The 19,921-nt window shown below is 47.3% G+C and overlaps 1 protein-coding gene across 5 annotated transcripts in view; it reads left to right on the top strand.

Annotated features, from left to right (window-relative positions):
* Positions 1-19,921, top strand: part of EXOSC5 (exosome component 5) — a 91,016-nt gene that overhangs the window by 30,660 nt on the left and 40,435 nt on the right. For 2 of the 5 annotated variants that reach the window (XM_063937845.1, XM_063937848.1), the window contains exons 3-5: positions 8,542-8,663; positions 11,953-12,093; positions 14,228-14,317. In XM_063937845.1, coding sequence (XP_063793915.1) covers positions 8,542-8,663; positions 11,953-12,093; positions 14,228-14,317 — 353 coding nt within the window. Of the gene's footprint in view, positions 1-7,930; positions 8,434-8,541; positions 8,664-11,952; positions 12,094-14,227; positions 14,318-19,921 lie in introns of those variants that run through there. The other 3 variants (XM_063937846.1, XM_063937847.1, XM_063937849.1) reach the window with 3 other exon arrangements.

Here is a 19,921-nt window from a genome sequence, read left to right as displayed (position 1 = left end):
AGGAATTGTTTGGGGATGGTCTCTGGGACCTCGTATCCACAGCAACAGCTGGGAAGAAAAATTTTTACCTCAGGTTTCCTCACAGCCTAAGAAAGCACCGTATTTTCAGGTACAGTCCTTTCAGCTTCAGAAAAGCAAGCGGGTCAAAGGCGCTTCCTTTCTGCACAGAGACCAGGGAAGAAGGAAAAATCTGCACCAGACAGCCAGTTCCCAGGATCAAAAATCTTCCCCCGCTTCCTCTGAGTCCACCGCATGACGCTGGGGCTCCACAGGTGGAGACAGGTGCGGTGGGGGCGCGTCTCGGGAACTTCAGGGACCAGTGGGCTTGCCCACAGGTGGATCCCTAGGTTCTGCAAGTAGTATCACAGGGATACAAGCTGGAGTTCCCCCTCGCCGTTACCTCACATCAGCCTTGCCTGCTGCCCTCGGAGAAAGGGAGGTAGTACTGGCGGCAATTCACAAGCTGTACTTCCAGCAGGTGAAATCAAGGTACCCCTCCTTCAACAAGGCCGGGGTTACTATTCCAAAATGTTTGTGGTACCAAAACCAGACTGTTCGGTGAGACCCATTCTAAAATTGAAATTTTTGAACAGTTATATACGAAGGTTCAAGTTCAAAATGGAATCGCTCAGGGCGATTATTGCAAGCCTGGAGAATTTCATGGTATCACTGGACATCAAGGATGCTTACCTGCATGTCCCTATTTACCCTCCTCACCAGGAGTACTTCAAAATTGTGGTACAGGATTGTCATTACCAATTCCAGACGTTGCCGTTGGTCTGTCCCCGGCACCGAGGGTATTTACCAAGGTAATGGCCGAGATAATTATCCTGTACTTGGACGAGCTCCTTATAAAGGCGAGGTCCAGGGAGCAGTTGTTCGTCGGAGTAGCACTATCTCGGGAAGTGCTACAACAGCACGGCTGGATTCTGAATATTCCGAAGTCGCAGCTGGTTCCTACGACGCGTCTACTGTTCCTGGGTATGGTTCTGGACACAGAACAAGAAAAAAGGGTTTCTCCCGGAGGAGAAGTCCAAGGAGTTGTCGTCTCTAGACAGAGACCTCCTAATACAAATACAGGTGTCGGTGCATCAATGCACGCGAGCCCTGGGAAAGATGGTAGCTTCTTACGAAGGAATTCCATTCGCCAGGTCCCATGCAAGGATCTTCCAGTGGGATCTGTGGGACAAGTGGTCCGGGTCGCATCTTCAGATGCATCGGCGGATAGCCCTGTCTCCAAGGGCCAGGGTGTCGCTGTTGTGGTGGCTGCAGAGTGCTCATCTTCTAGAGGGCCGCAGATTCGGCATACAGGACTGGGTCCTGGTGACCACGGATGCCAGCCTTCGAGGCTGGGGGGCAGTCACACAGGGAAGAAACTTCCAAGGACTATGGACAAGTCAGGAGACTTCCCTACACAAAAATATTCTGGAACTAAGTGCCATTTACAATGCCCTAAGTCAGGCTAGACCCCTGCTTCAACACCGGCCGGTGCTGATCCAGTCAGACAACATCACGGCGGTCGCTCATGTAAACCGACAGGGCGGCACAAGAAGCAGGATGGCGATGGCAGAAGCCACAAGGATTCTCCGATGGGCGGAAAATCATGTGTTAGCACTGTCAGCAGTGTTCATTCCCGGAGTGGACAACTGGGAAGCAGACTTTCTCAGCAGACACGACCTCCACCCGGGAGAGTGGGGACTTCATCCAGTAGTCTTCCAAATGATTGTACACCGTTGGGAAAGGACATGATGGCGTCCCGCCTCAACAAAAAGCTAAAAAGATATTGCGCCAGGTCAAGGGACCCTCAGGCGATAGCTGTGGACGCTCTGGTAACACCGTGGGTGTACCAGTCGGTGTATGTGTTCCCTTCTCTGCCTCTCATACCCAGGGTAATGAGAATAATAAGAAGGAGAGGAGTAAGAACTATACTCATTGTTCCGGATTGGCCAAGAAGAGCTTGTTACCCAGAACTCCAAGAAATGATCTCAGAGGACCCATGGCCTCTGCCGCTCAGACAGGACCTGCTGCAGCAGGGGGCCTGTCTGTTCCAAGACGTACCGCGGCTGCGTTTGACGGCATGGCGGTTGAACGCCGGATCCTGAAGGAAAAGGGCATTCCGGAGGAAGTTATCCCTACGCTAATTAAAGCTAGGAAAGAAGTGAACGCAAACCATTATCACCGCATATGGCGGAAATATGTTGCGTGCTGTGAGGCCAGGAAGGCCCCAACGGAGGAATTTCAGCTAGGTCGATTTCTGCACTTCCTACAGTCAGGGGTGACTATGGGCCTAAAATTGGGTTCCATTAAGGTCCAGATTTCGGCTCTATCGATTTTCTTCCAAAATAGAACTGACTTCACTGCCTGAAGTTCAGACTTTTGTTAAGTGAGTGCTGCATAGTCAGCCCCCGTTTGTGCCTCCAGTGGCACCGTGGGATCTCAACGTGGTGTTGGATTTCCTGAAGTCGCATTGGGTTGAGCCACTTAAATCCGTGGAGCTAAAATACCTCACGTGGAAAGTGGTCATGCTGTTGGCCTTGGCGTCGGCCAGGCGTGTATCAGAATTAGCGGCTTTATCATGCAAAAGCCCTTATCTAATTTTTTTTATATGGATAGGGCGGAATTGAGGACTCGTTCCCAATTCCTTCCTAAGGTGGTATCAGTTTTTCATGTGAACCAACCTATTGTGGTGCCTGCGGCTACTTGGGACTTGGAGGATTCCAAGTTACTGGACGTAGTCAGGGCCCTGAAAAATATGTTTCCAGGACGGTTGGAGTCAGGAAAACTGACTCGCTATTTATCCTGTATGCACCCAACAAGCTGGGTGCTCCTGCTTCTAAGCAGACTATTGCTCGCTGGATCTGTAGCACGATTCAACTTGCACATTCTGCGGCTGGACTGCCGCACCCTAAATCTGTAAAAGCCCATTCCACGAGGAAAGTGGGCTCTTCTTGGGCGGCTGCCCGAGGGGTCTCGGCTTTACAAATTTGCCGAGCTGTTACTTGGTCGGGTACAAACACTTTTGCAAGAGTCTACAAGTTTGATACCCTGGCTGAGGAGGACCTAGAGTTTGCTCATTCGGTGCTGCAGAGTCATCCGCACTCTCCCGCCCGTTTGGGAGCTTTGGTATAATCCCCATGGTCCTTACGGAGTCCCAGCATCCACTTAGGACGTCAGAGAAAATAAGATTTTACTCACCGGTAAATCTATTTCTCGTAGTCCGTAGTGGATGCTGGGCGCCCATCCCAAGTGCGGATTGTCTGCAATACTTGTATATAGGTATTGCCTAACTAAAGGGTTATTGTTGAGCCATCTGTTGAGAGGCTCCGTTATATTTCATACTGTTAACTGGGTATAGTATCACGAGTTATACGGTGTGATTGGTGTGGCTGGTATGAGTCTTACCCGGGATTCAAAATCCTTCCTTATTGTGTCAGCTCTTCCGGGCACAGTATCCTAACTGAGGTCTGGAGGAGGGTCATGGTGGGAGGAGCCAGTGCACACCAGGTAGTCCTAAAGCTTTCTTTAGTTGTGCCCAGTCTCCTGCGGAGCCGCTATTCCCCATGGTCCTTACGGAGTCCCAGCATCCACTACGGACTACGAGAAATAGATTTACCGGTGAGTAAAATCTTATTTTCTGACATTAACCCGGTTACCACCAAGAGGGGTATTATGTTTGGGGAGAAAAAGCAGCCAGTGACTTTTCCCCCATCTGATGAATTAAATGAATTGTGTGAAGAAGCGTGGAGTTCCCCTGATAAGAAACTAGTGATTTCTAAGAGGTTACTGATGGCGTACCCTTTCCCGCCAACGGATAGGTTACTTTGGGAAACATCCCCTAGGGTGGACAAGGGGCTCACACGCTTATCTAAAAGGTGGCACTGCCGTCTCAGGATACGGCCGCCCTAAATGAGCCTGCGGATAGAAAGCAGGAAGCTATCCTGAAGTCTGTGTATACACACTCTGGTACTCTACTGAGACCTGCTATTGCTTTAGCCTGGATGTGTAGTGCTGCAGCAGCATGGACTGATACCCTGTCAGACAACATTGATTCCCTCGACAGGGATACTGCTTTGCTAACCCCCGAACATATAAAAGACGTCGTCTTATATATGCGGGATGCCCAGAGGGACATTTGCCTGCTGGCATCTAGAATTAATGCAATGTCCATTTCTGCCAGGAGAGTATTATGGACTCGGCAGTGGACAGGTGATGCTGATTCTAAAAAACACATGGAGGTTTTGCCTTATAAGGGTGAGGAATTGTTTGGGGACGGTCTCTCGGACCTCGTATCCACAGCAACAGCTGGGAAGTCGACTTTTTTGCCTCAGGTTCCCTCACAGCCTAAGAAAGCACCGTATTATCAAGTGCAGTCCTTTCGGCCTCAGAAAGGCAAGCGGGTCAGAGGAGCATCCTTTCTGGCCAGAGTCAAGGGTAGAGGAAAGATGCTGCACCAGGCAGCCAGTTCCCAGGAACAAAAATCCTCCCCTGCTTCCACTAAGTCCACCGCATGACGTTGGGGCTCCACAGGCGGAGCCAGGTGCGGTGGGGGCGCGTCTCCGAAACTTCAGCAACCAGTGGGTTCGCTCACAAGTGGATCTATGGGCTGTACAAATTGTATCTCAGGGATACAAGCTGGAGTTCGAAGCGACTCTCCCTCGCCGTTACCTCAAATCTGCCTTGCCAGCTGCTCCCAGGGAAAGGGAGGTAGTACTGGCGGCAATTCACAAGCTGTACCTCCAGCAGGTGATAATCAAGGTCCCCCTCCTTCAACAGGGAAGGGGTTACTATTCCACAATGTTTGTGGTACCGAAACCGGACGGTTCGGTGAGACCCATTCTGAATTTAAAGTCCTTGAACACTTATATAAAGAAATTCAAGTTCAAAATGGAATCGCTCAGAGCGGTCATTGCAAGCCTGGAAGAGGGGGATTTTATGGTGTCGCTGGACATCAAAGATGCTTACTTGCATGTCCCCATTTACCCACCTCACCAGGAGTACCTCAGATTTGTGGTACAGGACTGTCATTACCAATTCCAGACGTTGCCGTTTGGCCTGTCCACGGCACCGAGAATATTTACCAAGGTAATGGCCGAAATGATGATACTCCTTCGGAAGAAGGGAGTTATTATTATCCCGTACTTGGACGATCTCCTCATAAAGGCGAGGTCCAGAGAGCAGTTGTTGGTCAGCGTAGCACTCTCTCAGGAAGTGTTGCAACAGCACGGCTGATTCCTGCGACGCGTCTGCTTTTCCTGGGCATGATTCTGGACACAGAACAGAAGAAGATGTTTCTCCCGGTGGAGAAGGCCCAGGAATTGTCATCTCTGGTCAGGGACCTCCTGAAACCAAAACAGGTGTCGGTGCATCACTGCACGCGAGTCCTGGGAAAGATGGTGGCTTCCTACGAAGCAATTCCCTTCGGCAGGTTCCATGCAAGGATCTTTCAGTGGGATCTGTCAAATGGTCCAGATCGCATCTTCTGATGCATCGGTTGATCACCCTGTCCCCAAGGGCCAGGGTGTCTCTGCTGTGGTGGCTGCAGAGTGCTCATCTTCTCGAGGGCCGCAGGTTCGGCATACAGGACTGGGTCCTGGTGACCACGGATGCAAGCCTCCGAGGATGGGGGGCAGTCACTCAGGGAAGAAACTTCCAAGGACAGTGGTCAAGTCTGGAGACTTCACTACACATAAATATACTGGAACTAAGGGCCATTTACAACGCCCGGAGGCAAGCAGAGCCCCTGTTTTAAAACCAACCAGTACTGATTCAGTCAGACAACATCACGGCGGTCGCCCATGTAAACCGCCAGGGCGGCACAAGAAGCAGGATGGCAATGGCAGAAGCCACAAGGATTCTTCGATGGGCGGAGAATCACGTGCTAGCACTGTCAGCAGTGTTCATTCCGGGAGTGGACAACTGGGAAGCAGACTTCTTCAGCAGGTACGACCTCCACCCGGGAGAGTGGGGACTTCATCAAGAAGTCTTCACACAGATTGTAAATCGCTGGGAACTGCCACAGGTGGACATGATGGCGTCCCGCCTCAACAAAAAGCTAAAAAGATATTGCGCCAGGTCAAGGGACCCTCAGGCGATAGCTGTGGACGCACTAGTGACACCGTGGGTGTACCAGTCTGTTTATGTGTTCCCTCCTCTTCCTCTCATACCCAAGGTACTGAGGATAGTAAGAAAGAGAGGAGTAAGAACTATACTCATCGTTCCGGATTGGCCAAGAAGAACTTGGTACCCAGAACTACAAGAAATTATCTCAGAGGACCCATGGCCTCTGCCTCTCAGACAGTACCTGTTACAGCAGGGGCCCTGTCTGTTCCAAGACTTACCGCGGCTACGTTTGACGGCATGGCGGTTGAACGCCTGATCCTAGCGGAAAAGGGCATTCCGGATGAAGTTATTCCTACGCTGATAAAGGCTAGGAAAGACGTGACAGCAAAACATTATCACGTATATGGCGAAAATATGTTGCTTGGTGTGAGGCCAGGAAGGCCCCTACAGAGGAATTCCAGCTGGGTCGATTCCTGCACTTCCTACAGTCAGGAGTGACTATGGGCCTAAAATTAGGATCCATAAGGGTCCAGATTTCGGCCCTATCTATTTTCTTTCAAAAAGAACTGGCTTCACTGCCTGAAGTTCAGACGTTTGTTAAGGGAGTGCTGCATATTCAGCCCCCTTTTTGTGCCTCCAGTGGCACCTTGGGATCATAACGTTGTGTTGGATTTCCTGAAATCACACTGGTTTGAGCCACTTAAAACCGTGGAGCTAAAGTATCTCACGTGGAAGGTGGTCATGCTGTTGGCCTTGGCTTCAGCTAGGCGTGTGTCAGAATTGGCGGCTTTGTCATGTAAAAGCCCGTATCTGATCTTCCATATGGACAGGGCAGAATTGAGGACTCGTTCCCAATTTCTCCCAAAGGTGGTATCAGCGTTTCATTTGAACCAACCTATTGTGGTGCCTGCGGCTACTCGGGACTTGGAGGCTTCCAAGTTGCTGGACGTAGTCAGGGCTTTGAAGATTTATGTTTCCAGGACGGCTGGAGTCAGGAAAACTGACTTGCTATTTATCCTGCATGCACCCAACAAGCTGGGTGCTCCTGCTTCAAAGCAAACTATTGCTCGCTGGATTTGTTGCACGATTCAGCTGGCACATTCTGTGGCTGGACTGCCGCATCCTAAATCAGTAAAAGCCCATTCCACGAGGAAGGTGGGCTCTTCTTGGGCGGCTGCCCGAGGGGTCTCGGCATTACAGCTTTGCCGAGCTGCTACTTGGTCGGGTTCAAACACATTTGCAAAGTTCTACAAGTTTGATACCCTGGCTGAGGAGGACCTTGAGTTTGCCCATTCGGTGCTGCAGAGTCATCCGCGCACTACCGCCCGTTTGGGAGCTTTGGTATAATCCCCATGGTCCTTACGGAGTTCCCAGCATCCACTAGGACGTCAGAGAAAATAAGAATTTACTCACCGGTAGTTCTATTTCTCGTAGTCCGTAGTGGATGCTGGGCGCCCGTCCCAAGTGCGGACTCTCTGCAATACATGTATATAGTTATTGCTTCACTAAAGGGTTATTGTTATGAGCCATCCGTACAAGGAGGCTCAGTTGTTGTTCATACTGTTAACTGGGTATGGTTATCACAAGTTGTACAGTGTGATTGGTGTGGCTGGTATGAGTCTTACCCTGAATTCCAAATCCTTTCCTTGTTGTGTCAGCTCTTCCGGGCACAGTTTCCCTAACTGAGGTCTGGAGGAGGGACATAGAGGGAGGAGCCAGTGCACACCAGATAGTACCTAATCTTTCTTTTAGAGTGCCCAGTCTCCTGCGGAGCCCGTCTATTCCCCATGGTCCTTACGGAGTTCCCAGCATCCACTACGGACTACGAGAAATAGAATTACCGGTGAGTAAATTCTTATTTTTTGTGCAGTATCAAGTGGATGGATCCCGATGAGATGCCGATCTCCTTCTCTTACTAGGTCACAGTCGCCCTGATGTCCACCTCAACTATGGCCCACATGGCAACAGCGTTGTCTTCGGTGATGGTGAATACAGGTTGGCTGCAGCGCTCCTTGTCTTCATTGGACAATATCATGCACCGAAATTCAGGGCGTTGCTTCCTCCCAAAAACAGCTCGCAGTTGGACAAAACTCTCCTGCTTTCGCAGACCACTCTTGTAGTCGCAGAAGATCATGGTTCTCCAGTGGCCTCTGATGAGTTCCGAAACGAGTTGGTGAAGGAAGTGAGCATGCTGGCACCTTCGGTGTGCCTTGACATTTCACAAGAAGTTTATCAGAGGTTACAGTTCACAACCAGTCAGAGTGTATCTACTCTACAGATGCACTGCACATCCAGAAACTTATTGCACATCCCTTGTATTTCATATGTGTGCAACGTTACTTTCCATTGAACATCCAACATCAGTAAATGCAGGTAGTCTGAATGAGCGATAACAGAAAGCCAGATTGTTACTGCTAGCTATATATATATGTATATCTATTACCATGTTTACTAAGTATTTTCACACCCTTTCCCGGCCAGCCATACAAGAAAAGAACCAGGAACAGTTGATTCGGGAGACATGTGAGTCTGTGATCTTAGGGACCCTGCATCCTCGAACATCAATTACCATCGTACTCCAGGTCATTAATGATGGGGGCTCTGTATCCTTTTGTCCAAGATCTCTTCCTCTCCAGTGTCATTCCTGTGTGTGGCCACTGGGGGGCAGGAGTTCTTCACTCAAAATTCCTATGCAGCATTTCTACAATTCATTTAATTACTTACCGTCCTGTCTCCCAGCATTAGCCTGTGCTATGTTTTATTCTTTTTTATGTTATTCACTATTACAACGCAGTCTTCTTCCTGCCTGCGAGTTACTCTCCTGTTGGTGCAATACTGAAAATAATGAAAATCTAATGTCAGACATTGGGCAGGGACATTTAATTTGACTCCAATATAATTTTAAACTGAAACCTGTAGTGCAGAGAGCGTACATTCTACAGCAGCACTGGACGTATCCGAGTAGCCATGTGCTGATACCTGACTCTATGGGGACTTTATCTATATTCAGTCAGTGTATCCTTTATTTTCTTAGTCCCCATACAACTATCTATTATTATGCTGGCTCTGACAGGGTTAAATCCGCATTTCTGGTCAGTTCATTGTATTTATTCTCAGAAAGCCCATAAATTGCAGGAGTGAGGGACGTGGGATTACAGAAACGTGTTACATGCATGTGCTTCTACATGCATGTTCAGTTCAGTAATTGGTGCTTGGCAGGTCAGAAGTGCATTTGTTATTTATTATGGGTTCAGCTGAGCAGCATCCTTCTGAATGCGCTAAAAGTACTTTCGCCACCTGCACTTTCTATGGAATTGAATGTTGTTCATCTGAACATATGAACGTGACCTATATCTATGCATTTTCCGTGCAAATTATAAGGCACACATACAGGAGAGAGCAGTACAGCCATTTGCTAGGCTACACAGACCTCTGTCACAACAGCAGTGCACTTCATCTCCCCCGGATAGGTCCTTATTCTGTATCCCGGATACACAGCAGATTTGTGAATGTGCTGTGCTGGTGAGTAGTCTAATACTCCAGGAATGTGTTCATACGATATAGATAGGATCCATTATCTTGTAATTTTTCAGAAATTAGCAAGTTAATTAGAGCCACACAGGTATCTCTTGAAATTAAGATGTCTAGTACTGCTGAACAGGAGATGTCTGCGCAGCTGGTAAACAGGCTTAAAATAGGACTCGTCTGCTACCTGTCTGCGTTTTATTCATATAATGTAGCTGGATTTTGCCACTGTCTCTTTCTTTCCTGAAGCACCAATAACTATGAAAGTATGAATGTGCAGTAGCCCACAGCAGCTCAACAGACTGCATAACTATGAAAGTATGAATGTGCAGTAGCCCACAGCAGCTCAACAGACTGCATAACTATGACAGTATGAATGTGCAGTAGCCCACAGCAGCTCAACAGACTGCATAACTGTGAAAGTATGAATGTGCAGTAGCCTACAGCAGCTCAACAGACTCATACTTTCATAGTTATGCAGTCTGTTGAGCTGCTGTGGGCTACTGCACATTCATACTTTCATAGTTATGCAATGTGCAGTAGCCCACAGCAGCTCAACAGACTGCATAACTATGAAAGTATGAATGTGCCGTAGCCCACAGCAGCTCAACAGACTGCATAACTATGAAAGTACGAATGTGCAGTAGCCCACAGCAGCTCAACAGACTGCATAACTATGAAAGTATGAATGTGCAGTAGCCCACAGCAGCTCAACAGACTGCATAACTATGAAAGTATGAATGTGCAGTAGCCCACAGCAGCTCAACAGACAGCATAACTATCAAAGTATGAATGTGCAGTAGCCTACAGCAGCTCAACAGACTGCATAACTATGAAAGTATGAATGTGCAGTAGCCCACAGCAGCTCAACAGACTGCATAACTATGAAAGTATGAATGTGCAGTAGCCCACAGCAGCTCAACAGACTGCATAACTATGAAAGTATGAATGTGCAGTAGCCCACAGCAGCTCAACAGACTGCATAACTATGAAAGTATGAATGTGCAGTAGCCCACAGCAGCTCAACCGACTGCATAACTATCAAAGTATGAATGTGCAGTAGCCCACAGCAGCTCAACAGACTGCATAACTATCAAAGTATGAATGTACAGTAGCCCACAGCAGCTCAACAGACTGGCTCCGCTCCAAAGCAGCCATTATTTCTTACATTGGGTGCATGGAAATATCCCTGTATGTTTGCCCATATGCAGCATTGTATGCATCTGTGTGAGGCACCTGGCCACTATACATGCTCAATTTAATTAGCCACGAGGGGTATAAATTGCCATTGCCCCTGCTCTTGCCCTGGACTTAGAGATTTTTGTGTGCAGTCTTGTAGGGCTGTGAACGAAAATCAGCGAGTTCATAAGTGCATTATATAGCAGCTCTTACTCTCATGGACTCGTTGGGCAAGTCTAATTGAATCGACCCCATTGTCTGATAGTTGACATCATCACTTACACCGGCCTGTACTTGATGCAAAAGACCCATCTGATCCGCACTTGTACCTACATGGCCCCGGGTCAGGCGCGATGAGACTATCTGCAAGATACGCTCCTCAAACTAGCATTTGTTCAATACTGCTTCGGCGGCACAGCGGTTTTCACTGTCTGACTACATCATCAGATGCTAATCTCTGTAGGGGTTATTGCACTGTATAAATAAGCTGCGCGGAGTCTGCTGGAAATAATTATCAGTCTCTTATATCTGCATACTGTAGCTCTGCTGTCCTATTTCAGAGAGGCCCTTGGGATGTTGTTATTTTCATACTATACCCTGCTAAAAGGATTCAGTGACGCCTTCCATGCTTTTGGTTTTTGAATTATATTAAACCTAAGAAATGGTAAAACTTTTAGAGTTGGTTACTCCTACGCGTGACACGTTATATAATACATACAGTCTCAGCCTGGAGGCTGCCATGACAGGTGCTACCTTGTTTTATTTTTTATCTGAGAGCCAATTAAATGTATTTTGCTAATTGCCACATCTGTAGGTGCTTTATGTAACATCTGTCCCCGCTGGTGGGTCCATATTTTTTCAGTTTTTTGTTTTGTTTTGTTTTTGTTTTGTTTTTTTTGGGGGGGGGGGTTTGTTTTTTTATCCCTCAGTGACTGAGGATGTGAAACTGACCATTTCAGATGTGTGGTAACAGGCAGTGAGCAACCCTTAAATGATTTAGCAATAGTTTTACCTCCCACAAGCCATGTAGGTAACTGTTTTTGATATTTCCCATTTGTCAGGCACGCAGTGTAATTACCAGTACATGGCTCACTTCCCCTTTCATGTAATTTCCCTCCCTTTTTCCTCTCCCGCCCTTTAGCCTCTCTGGCTCTCTGCCCATTTGTTCCAAACCTTAACAGCGCCCAGTTACTGGCCTGCTGCCTGAATGCGGCCTGCATGGGTTTGGTGGATGCTGGCCTCCCTATGCGCTCTATGTTCTGTGGGGTCACCTGTGCCCTGGACACCGATGATCAGTTAATCCTCGATCCCAACACCAAACAGCAAAAGGTCGGTCATTACATTAATGTGGGTAATATATATTATGCGAGTTAACTTTATGCATTTTAAGTTTTATGTGGGTGGGCCAGACCGATGTTGGCTATTGTATACAAATCTCACTAGATTGGGCATTATGTATGGAGGAGGGGCACAAATCGGACCTATTGAAATACACCTCTGATATGGGGATGAGACTTGGGGGCTGGTGCAGAGTGGAACGAAAGTCATCCGCAATATACTGTACGTCTGCAAAACAGATTTCCTCTAAACTCTACAATCAGCCCCTTAGTCGCCTGGACTGTATAACGGTGTCAGACCTTGTATCCAATGTTTATTAACAGCATCTACATATTGGGGGTAATTCTGAGTTGATCGCAGCAGCAAGTTTGTTAGCAATTGGGCAAAACCATGTGCACTGCAGGGGTAGCAGATATAACATGTGCAGAGAGAGTTAGATTTGGGTGGGTTACTTTGTTTCCGTGCAGGGTAAATACTGGCTGCTTTATTTTTACACTGCAATTTAGATTTCAGTTTGAATACACTCCACCCAAGTCTAACTCTCTCTGCACATGTTATATCTGCCCCTCCTGCAGTGCACATGGTTTTGCCCAACTGCTAACAAATTTGCTGCTGCGATCAACTCAGAATTAGGCCCATTGTACAGATCTGTACATTTAGGCCCACATGTAATAGCATGCAAGTTGCAGGAACTGGTGCAATTCCAGTGGTACTTTAGTCCGTAAATTGAAAGCAGTGATTCTCACACTCGGTCCTCAGGACCCCAAACAGTTCATTTCTTCCAGGTCTCCTCACAGAATCATAAGTGCAATAATTAGTTCCATCTGTTGATCTTATAGCATGTGTCAGTGAGTAATGCGAGCAGTGGTCACATGACTGCATTCCATGAGTACACCTGTGCTCCTGCTAGGAGACCTGGAAAACGTGAGCTGTTTGGGGTCCTGAGGACCAAGGTGGAGAACCACTGATTTTAAAGCAACAATCATAAAAATGGCAAAACCAACCTTTTTTTTTTAAATTATTGTGACTTCAAATCTATGGGCTAAATGGCCAGAATAGCGCCGGTTCCTGCACGTCACATGGTAAAAGCCATGTAACCTACCAGTATGTCTTTGTAGTGTAGTCAAGGAAGCACAAGCAAACATGGGAAGAACATATAAACGCCACCCACGGATAGGTCCCTGGTGGGAATCAAACCCATGTGAAGCAGCAATGCTAACCACTGCACCACCATGACCCAAAATTATGTATACCTCTGTAATTGAGAGTACTAGCTGATTATATTTGGGCCACATACAGTATATCAGCTTGCATTAATTGTGTGACAGTACCTTTAGGAAAAATCATGGAAAACTGTATATAAGAAAGCCTTTTCTGTTGCAAACACTAAAACAGGTTAGCCGTCCACTGTTATTGTAGTTAAATATATTTAAGCCTAGAGCATAGTAATCGGTGATCCTTCTACACGGTCGAGTCACATTGTTATGAGCACCTTCTACATTTGACGTCGGCAGCACGCAGCCCATGAAGTACGTCACGTGTCGTGTGTTGGCTTGGTGGGTATATAAGGTGTGTGATAGGCCGCCTGCACGTATCACTCGTTGTTGTCATGGGTAAAAGGGGCGATTTATCAGAGTTGCAAAAAGGGGTGATTATCGGCTTTCGTGCCAAGGGTGGCGGTGTTTCTGACACAGCGCAGTTTGTGACCTGTTCACATGGTGCTGTGGTGAAGGTGTATCGTGACTGGACAAAGGGCACCATTGCAAATAACCGACGTGGAAAGTGCAGAGCACCACGTGCCATTGATGTGAGAAGTGAACTTCTGCTACGGATGTGCGTGAGGGCAGGCTGACACGCTACAGTGGAGCAGCTCACCGTCAAAACGAACCCAGGGGCTACCAGACGTGTGTCTAAAATGACAGTTCGGCGAACGTCTTGCTGGTCATAATAATGTGACTCGACTGCATTTTTTAGTAACGTACAAGCGACAGTGAAGCACTGAAGGGCATCACAGTTCAGGCAAACATGGAACCACCAGTCATACATAAACTAGTATTCATGGATTCAGTGGAAAGATCAAATAAAGAACAGGTGACAGACTAATTATGTTATGTCGTGTCTCCAGGAGAGCCGTGCAGTGTTGACATTTGCCATCGAGAGTACAGAAAAGAAAGTTTTAATGGTTTCATCTAGAGGCGTATTTTCATCTGCTGAGGTAAGTTTTTAACACATGCTTTTTCTCCTAATATAGAGAATACAGACCTTTCACCTAATACACAGCCCTCTCTCCACCTCCTCATACACAGACATCAGGGCACAGACCTCTCACCTGCTCCTAATACACAGGCATCAGGACACAAACCCCTCACCTCCTAATACACGGACCTCTCACCTAATACACAGCCCTCTCACCACCTCCTCATACACAGACATCCGGGCACAGACCTCTCTCCTCCTCTTAATACACAGACATCAGGGCACAGACCTCTCACCTGCTCCTAATACACAGGCATCAGGGCACAAACCTCTCACCTCCTCCTAATACACAGGCATCAGGACACAAACCCCTCACCTCCTAATACACGGACCTCTCACCTCCTAATACACAGACATCAGGGCACAGACCTCTCACCTGCTCCTAATACACAGGCATCAGGGCACAAACCTCTCACCTCCTCCTAATACACAGACATCAGGACACAAACCCCTCACCTCCTAATACACGGACCTCTCTCCTCTTAATACACAGACATCAGGGCACAGACCTCTCACCTGCTCCTAATACACAGGCATCAGGGCACAAACCTCTCACCTCCTTCTAATACACAGGCATCAGGACACAAACCTCTCACCTCCTAATACACGGACCTCTCACCTCCTAATACACGGACCTCTCACCTCCTAATACACGGACCTCTCACCTCCTAATACACGGACCTCTCACCTCCTAATACACTGACCTCTCACCTCCTAATACACGGACCTCTCACCTCCTAATACACGGACCTCTCACCTCCTAATACACGGATGTCTCACCTCCTAATACACGGACCTCTCACCTCCTTCTAATACACAGACATCAGGACACAGACCCCTCACTTCCTCCTAATACACAGACATCAGGTCACAGACCTCTCACTTCCTCCTAATACACAGACATCAGGACACATACCTCTCACCTCCTCCTACTACACAGACATCAGGGCACAGACCTCTCATCTCCTCCTAATACACAGACATCAGGTCACAGACCTCTCACCTCCTCCCAATACACAGACATTAGGACACAGACCTCTCATCTTCTCCTATGCTGATATCTAGATTACATACATAGCAGACTGTTGCTATATACAGATATCTGGATTATTTACATATCAGCATATAGCAACAGTCTGCTATCTGGATTATCTACATAGCAGACTGTTGCTATATGTTGATGTCTGGATTATATTCATAGCAGACTGTTGCTATTTGCTGATGTCTGTATTATATACATAGCAGACTGTTGCTATATGATGATACCTAGATTACATGTATAGCAGACTGTTGCTATATGCTGATACCTAGATTACATACATAGACTACATACATAGACCGCTGTTGCTATATGCTGATTTCTAGATTACATGTGTAGCAGACTGTTGCTATATGCTGATATCTAGATTACATGTATAGCAGACTGTTGCTATATGCTGATATCTAGATTACATACTTAGCAGACTGTTGCTATATGATGATATCTGGATTATATACATAGCAGACTGTCGCTATATGCTGATATCTAGATTACATACTTTGCAAACCGTTGCTTCATGCTGATATCTGGATTATATACATAGCAGACTGTTGCTATATGCTGATATCTAGATTACATGTATAGCAGACTGTTGCTATATGCTGATATCTAGATTACATGTATAGCAGACTGTTGCTATATGCTGATATCTAGATTACATACATAGCAGACTGATGCTATATACTGATATCTGGATTATATACATAGCAGACTGTTGCTATATACTGATATCTGGATTATATACATAGCAGACTGTTGCTATATACTGATATCTGGATTATATACATAGCAGACTGTTGCTATATGCTGATATCTGGATTATATACATAGCAGACTGTTGCTATATGCTGATATCTGGATTATATACATAGCAGACTGTTGCTATATACTGATATCTGGATTATATACATAGCAGACTGTTGCTATATACTGATATCTGGATTATATACATAGCAGACTGTTGCTATATGATGATATCTGGATTATATACATAGCAGACTGTTGCTATATACTGATATCTGGATTATATACATAGCAGACTGTTGCTATATGCTGATATCTAGATTACATACATAGCAGACTGTTGCTTTATGCTGATATCTAGATTAGATACATAGCAGACTGTTGCTATATACTGATATCTGGATTATATACATAGCAGGCTGAGTTCTATATTTCATGATGTAGAGACTTTAGCATTTATCTTCATGATGTACTAGACGCTATTGCTTTCTTTGAGTATGCTGCATGACGTTATTGCTTTATATATTCATTGGACATTGTTGTTTTAGAATGCTACAATATGTACATTATATAGTGCGGAGACTCTGGGCCTCATTCAGAGGTGGATGCAGAGCTGCTGCTGATGATCTATGTTCTATGCTGCCCGCTGCGGCATCCCCAGTTGTGGCTCTCATTTGCTGCAGTCCACATACTGTATACAGTAGTTGCGTCTTCAAGCGGACTTTGGCCGCACCACTGTGCATTAGAGTAATACTATTGGTGCTCAGAATGTCCGACAGAACATGGCTGCCGGTGCAGTCGAAACGTGTCTTCTAACGCAGTGTTCAGCACTGACACACCTGATGGCGATAATCACTGCCTCGGAACACATGCACAGTGTGTGTCCCGGATCTGACTGCGGCCCTCTGAGACTGTTGTATTGCTTGGTAGGCTACATTGCGGTAATATCTATAATACATTCTGTCAGTTTATTTTCAGACTGTTTGACTGGGATCGGTATGAAATACCTCCAGTCAAAATCCCGACAGCAATTGACCGACGGTCAAAATCCCGACAGCAATTGACCGACGGTCAAAATCCCGACATGGACAAAATACCGACATTTAAAATACCGACAAGGTCAAAATCCCGACATGCGGTTTTTCATTGTTATTTCTCTGACGTCCTAGTGGATGCTGGGAACTCCGTAAGGACCATGGGGAATAGCGGCTCCGCAGGAGACTGGGCACAAAAGTAAAAGCTTTAGGACTACCTGGTGTGCACTGGCTCCTCCCCCTATGACCCTCCTCCAAGCCTCAGTTAGATTTTTGTGCCCGGCCGAGAAGGGTGCACACTAGGGGCTCTCCTGAGCTTCTTAGTGAAAGTTTAAGTTTAGGTTTTTTATTTTCAGTGAGACCTGCTGGCAACAGGCTCACTGCATCGAGGGACTAAGGGGAGAAGAAGCGAACTCACCTGAGTGCAGAGTGGATTGGGCTTCTTAGGCTACTGGACACCATTAGCTCCAGAGGGACCGAACACAGGCCCAGCCTCGGAGCTCGGTCCCAGAGCCGCGCCGCCGGCCCCCTTACAGAGCCAGAAGCAAGAAGAGGTCCGGAAAAATCGGCGGCTGAAGACATTAGTCTTCAACAAGGTAGCGCACAGCACTGCAGCTGTGCGCCATTGTTACTCAGGCACACTTCACACTCCGGTCACTGAGGGTGCAGGGCGCTAGGGGGGGGCGCCCTGAGCAGCAATGTAAAACACCTTGGCTGGCATAAATACACCACATATAACCCCCAGGGCTAAATGGATGTATTTTAACCCCTGCCAGAACTCACCAAAAAAGCGGGAGAAAAGGCCGCCGAGAAGGGGGCGGAGCCTATCTCCTCAGCACACGGGCGCCATTTTCCATCACAGCTCCGCTGGAAGGACGTCTCCCTGACTCTCCCCTGCAGTCCTGCACTACAGAAAAGGGTAAAAAAGAGAGGGGGGCACTAATTTGGCGCAGTTTTGATACTAACAGCAGCTATAAAGGGAAAAGCACATTTTATAGTGGTATTCCTGTCTATATATAGCGCTCTGGTGTGTGCTGGCATACTCTCCCTCTGTCTCCCCAAAGGGCTAGTGGGGTCCTGTCCTCTATCAGAGCATTCCCTGTGTGTGTGCGGTGTGTCGGTACGATTGTGTCGACATGTTTGAGGAGGAAAATGAGATGGAGGCGGAGCAATTGCCTATTATACAGTTGTCACCCCCTAGGGAGTCGACACCTGAGTGGATGAGCTTATGGAAGGAATTGCGTGACAGTGTCAGCTCTTTACGACAGACAGTTGACGACATGAGACAGCCGGCTACTCAGCTTGTGCCTGTCCAGGGGTCTCAAACGCCATCAGGGGCTTTAAAACGCCCGTTACCTCAAATGGCAGACACAGACACGGATACTGACTCCAGTGTCGATGATGAGGAGACATACGTGACTTCCACTAGGGCCACACGTTACATGATTGAAGCAATGAAAAATGTATTGCATATCTCTGATAATACAAGTACCACTAAAAAGGGTATTATGTTTGGTGAGAAAAAACTGCCTGTAGTTTTTCCTGTATCCGAGGAATTAAATGAAGTGTGTGATGAGGCGTGGGTTTCCCCCGATAAAAAACTGATAATTCCTAAAAGGTTATTGGCATCGTACCCTTTCCCGCCAGAGGATAGGGCACGTTGGGAAACACCCCCTAGGGTGGATAAAGCGCTCACACGCTTGTCTAAACAGGTAGCACTACCCTCTCCTGATACGGCCGCCCTAAAGGAACCTGCCGATAGAAAGCTGGAGAATATCCTAAAATGTATATACTCTCACACGGGTGTTATACTGCGACCAGCAATCGCCTCAGCCTGGATGTGCAGTGCGGGCCTGGCGTGGTCGGATTCCCTGACTGAAAATATTGATACCCTAGATAGGGACAGTATATTACTGACTATAGAGCATTTGAAGGATGCATTTCTATATATGCGTGATGCACAGAGGGATATTTGCCGACTGGCATCAAGAGTTAGCGCGCTGTCCATTTCTGCAAGAAGAGGTTTATGGACGCGGCAGTGGTCAGGCGATGCGGATTCTAAAAGGCACATGGAAGTATTGCCTTATAAGGGGGAGGAGTTATTTGGGGTAGGTCTATCAGACCTGGTAGCCACGGCAACTGCTGGAAAATCCACATTTTTACCCCAGGTAGCTTCTCAACCTAAGAAGACGCCGTATTATCAGGCGCAGTCCTTTCGGCCCCATAAGGGCAAGCGGGCAAAAGGCGCCTCATTTCTGCCCCGTGGCAGAGGGAGAGGGAAAAGGCTGCAACAAACAGCCAGTTCCCAGGAACAAAAGCCCTCTCCCGCCTCCGCAAAGTCCTCAGCATGACGCTGGGGCTTTACAAGCGGACTCAGGCACGGTGGGGGCCCGTCTCAAGAAGTTCAGTGCGCAGTGGGCCCACTCGCAAGTGGACCCCTGGATCCTTCAAGTGGTATCTCAGGGGTACAAATTGGAATTCGAGACGTCTCCCCCTCGCCGTTTTCTAAAGTCTGCTTTACCGACGTCTCCCTCAGACAGGGAGGCAGTATTGGAAGCCATTCACAAGCTGTATTCCCAGCAGGTGATAATCAAGGTACCCCTCCTACAACAGGGAATGGGGTACTATTCCACACTATTTGTGGTACCGAAGCCGGACGGCTCGGTGAGACCAATTTTAAACCTAAAATCCTTGAACACTTACATACAAAGGTTCAAATTCAAGATGGAGTCACTCAGAGCATTGA

This window comes from Pseudophryne corroboree, chromosome 8 (assembly GCF_028390025.1).
Source record: "Pseudophryne corroboree isolate aPseCor3 chromosome 8, aPseCor3.hap2, whole genome shotgun sequence".
Lineage (NCBI taxonomy): Eukaryota > Metazoa > Chordata > Amphibia > Anura > Myobatrachidae > Pseudophryne > Pseudophryne corroboree.
Note: the sequence above shows the minus strand (reverse complement) of the source record. Positions and strands in the feature narration are given on the sequence as shown.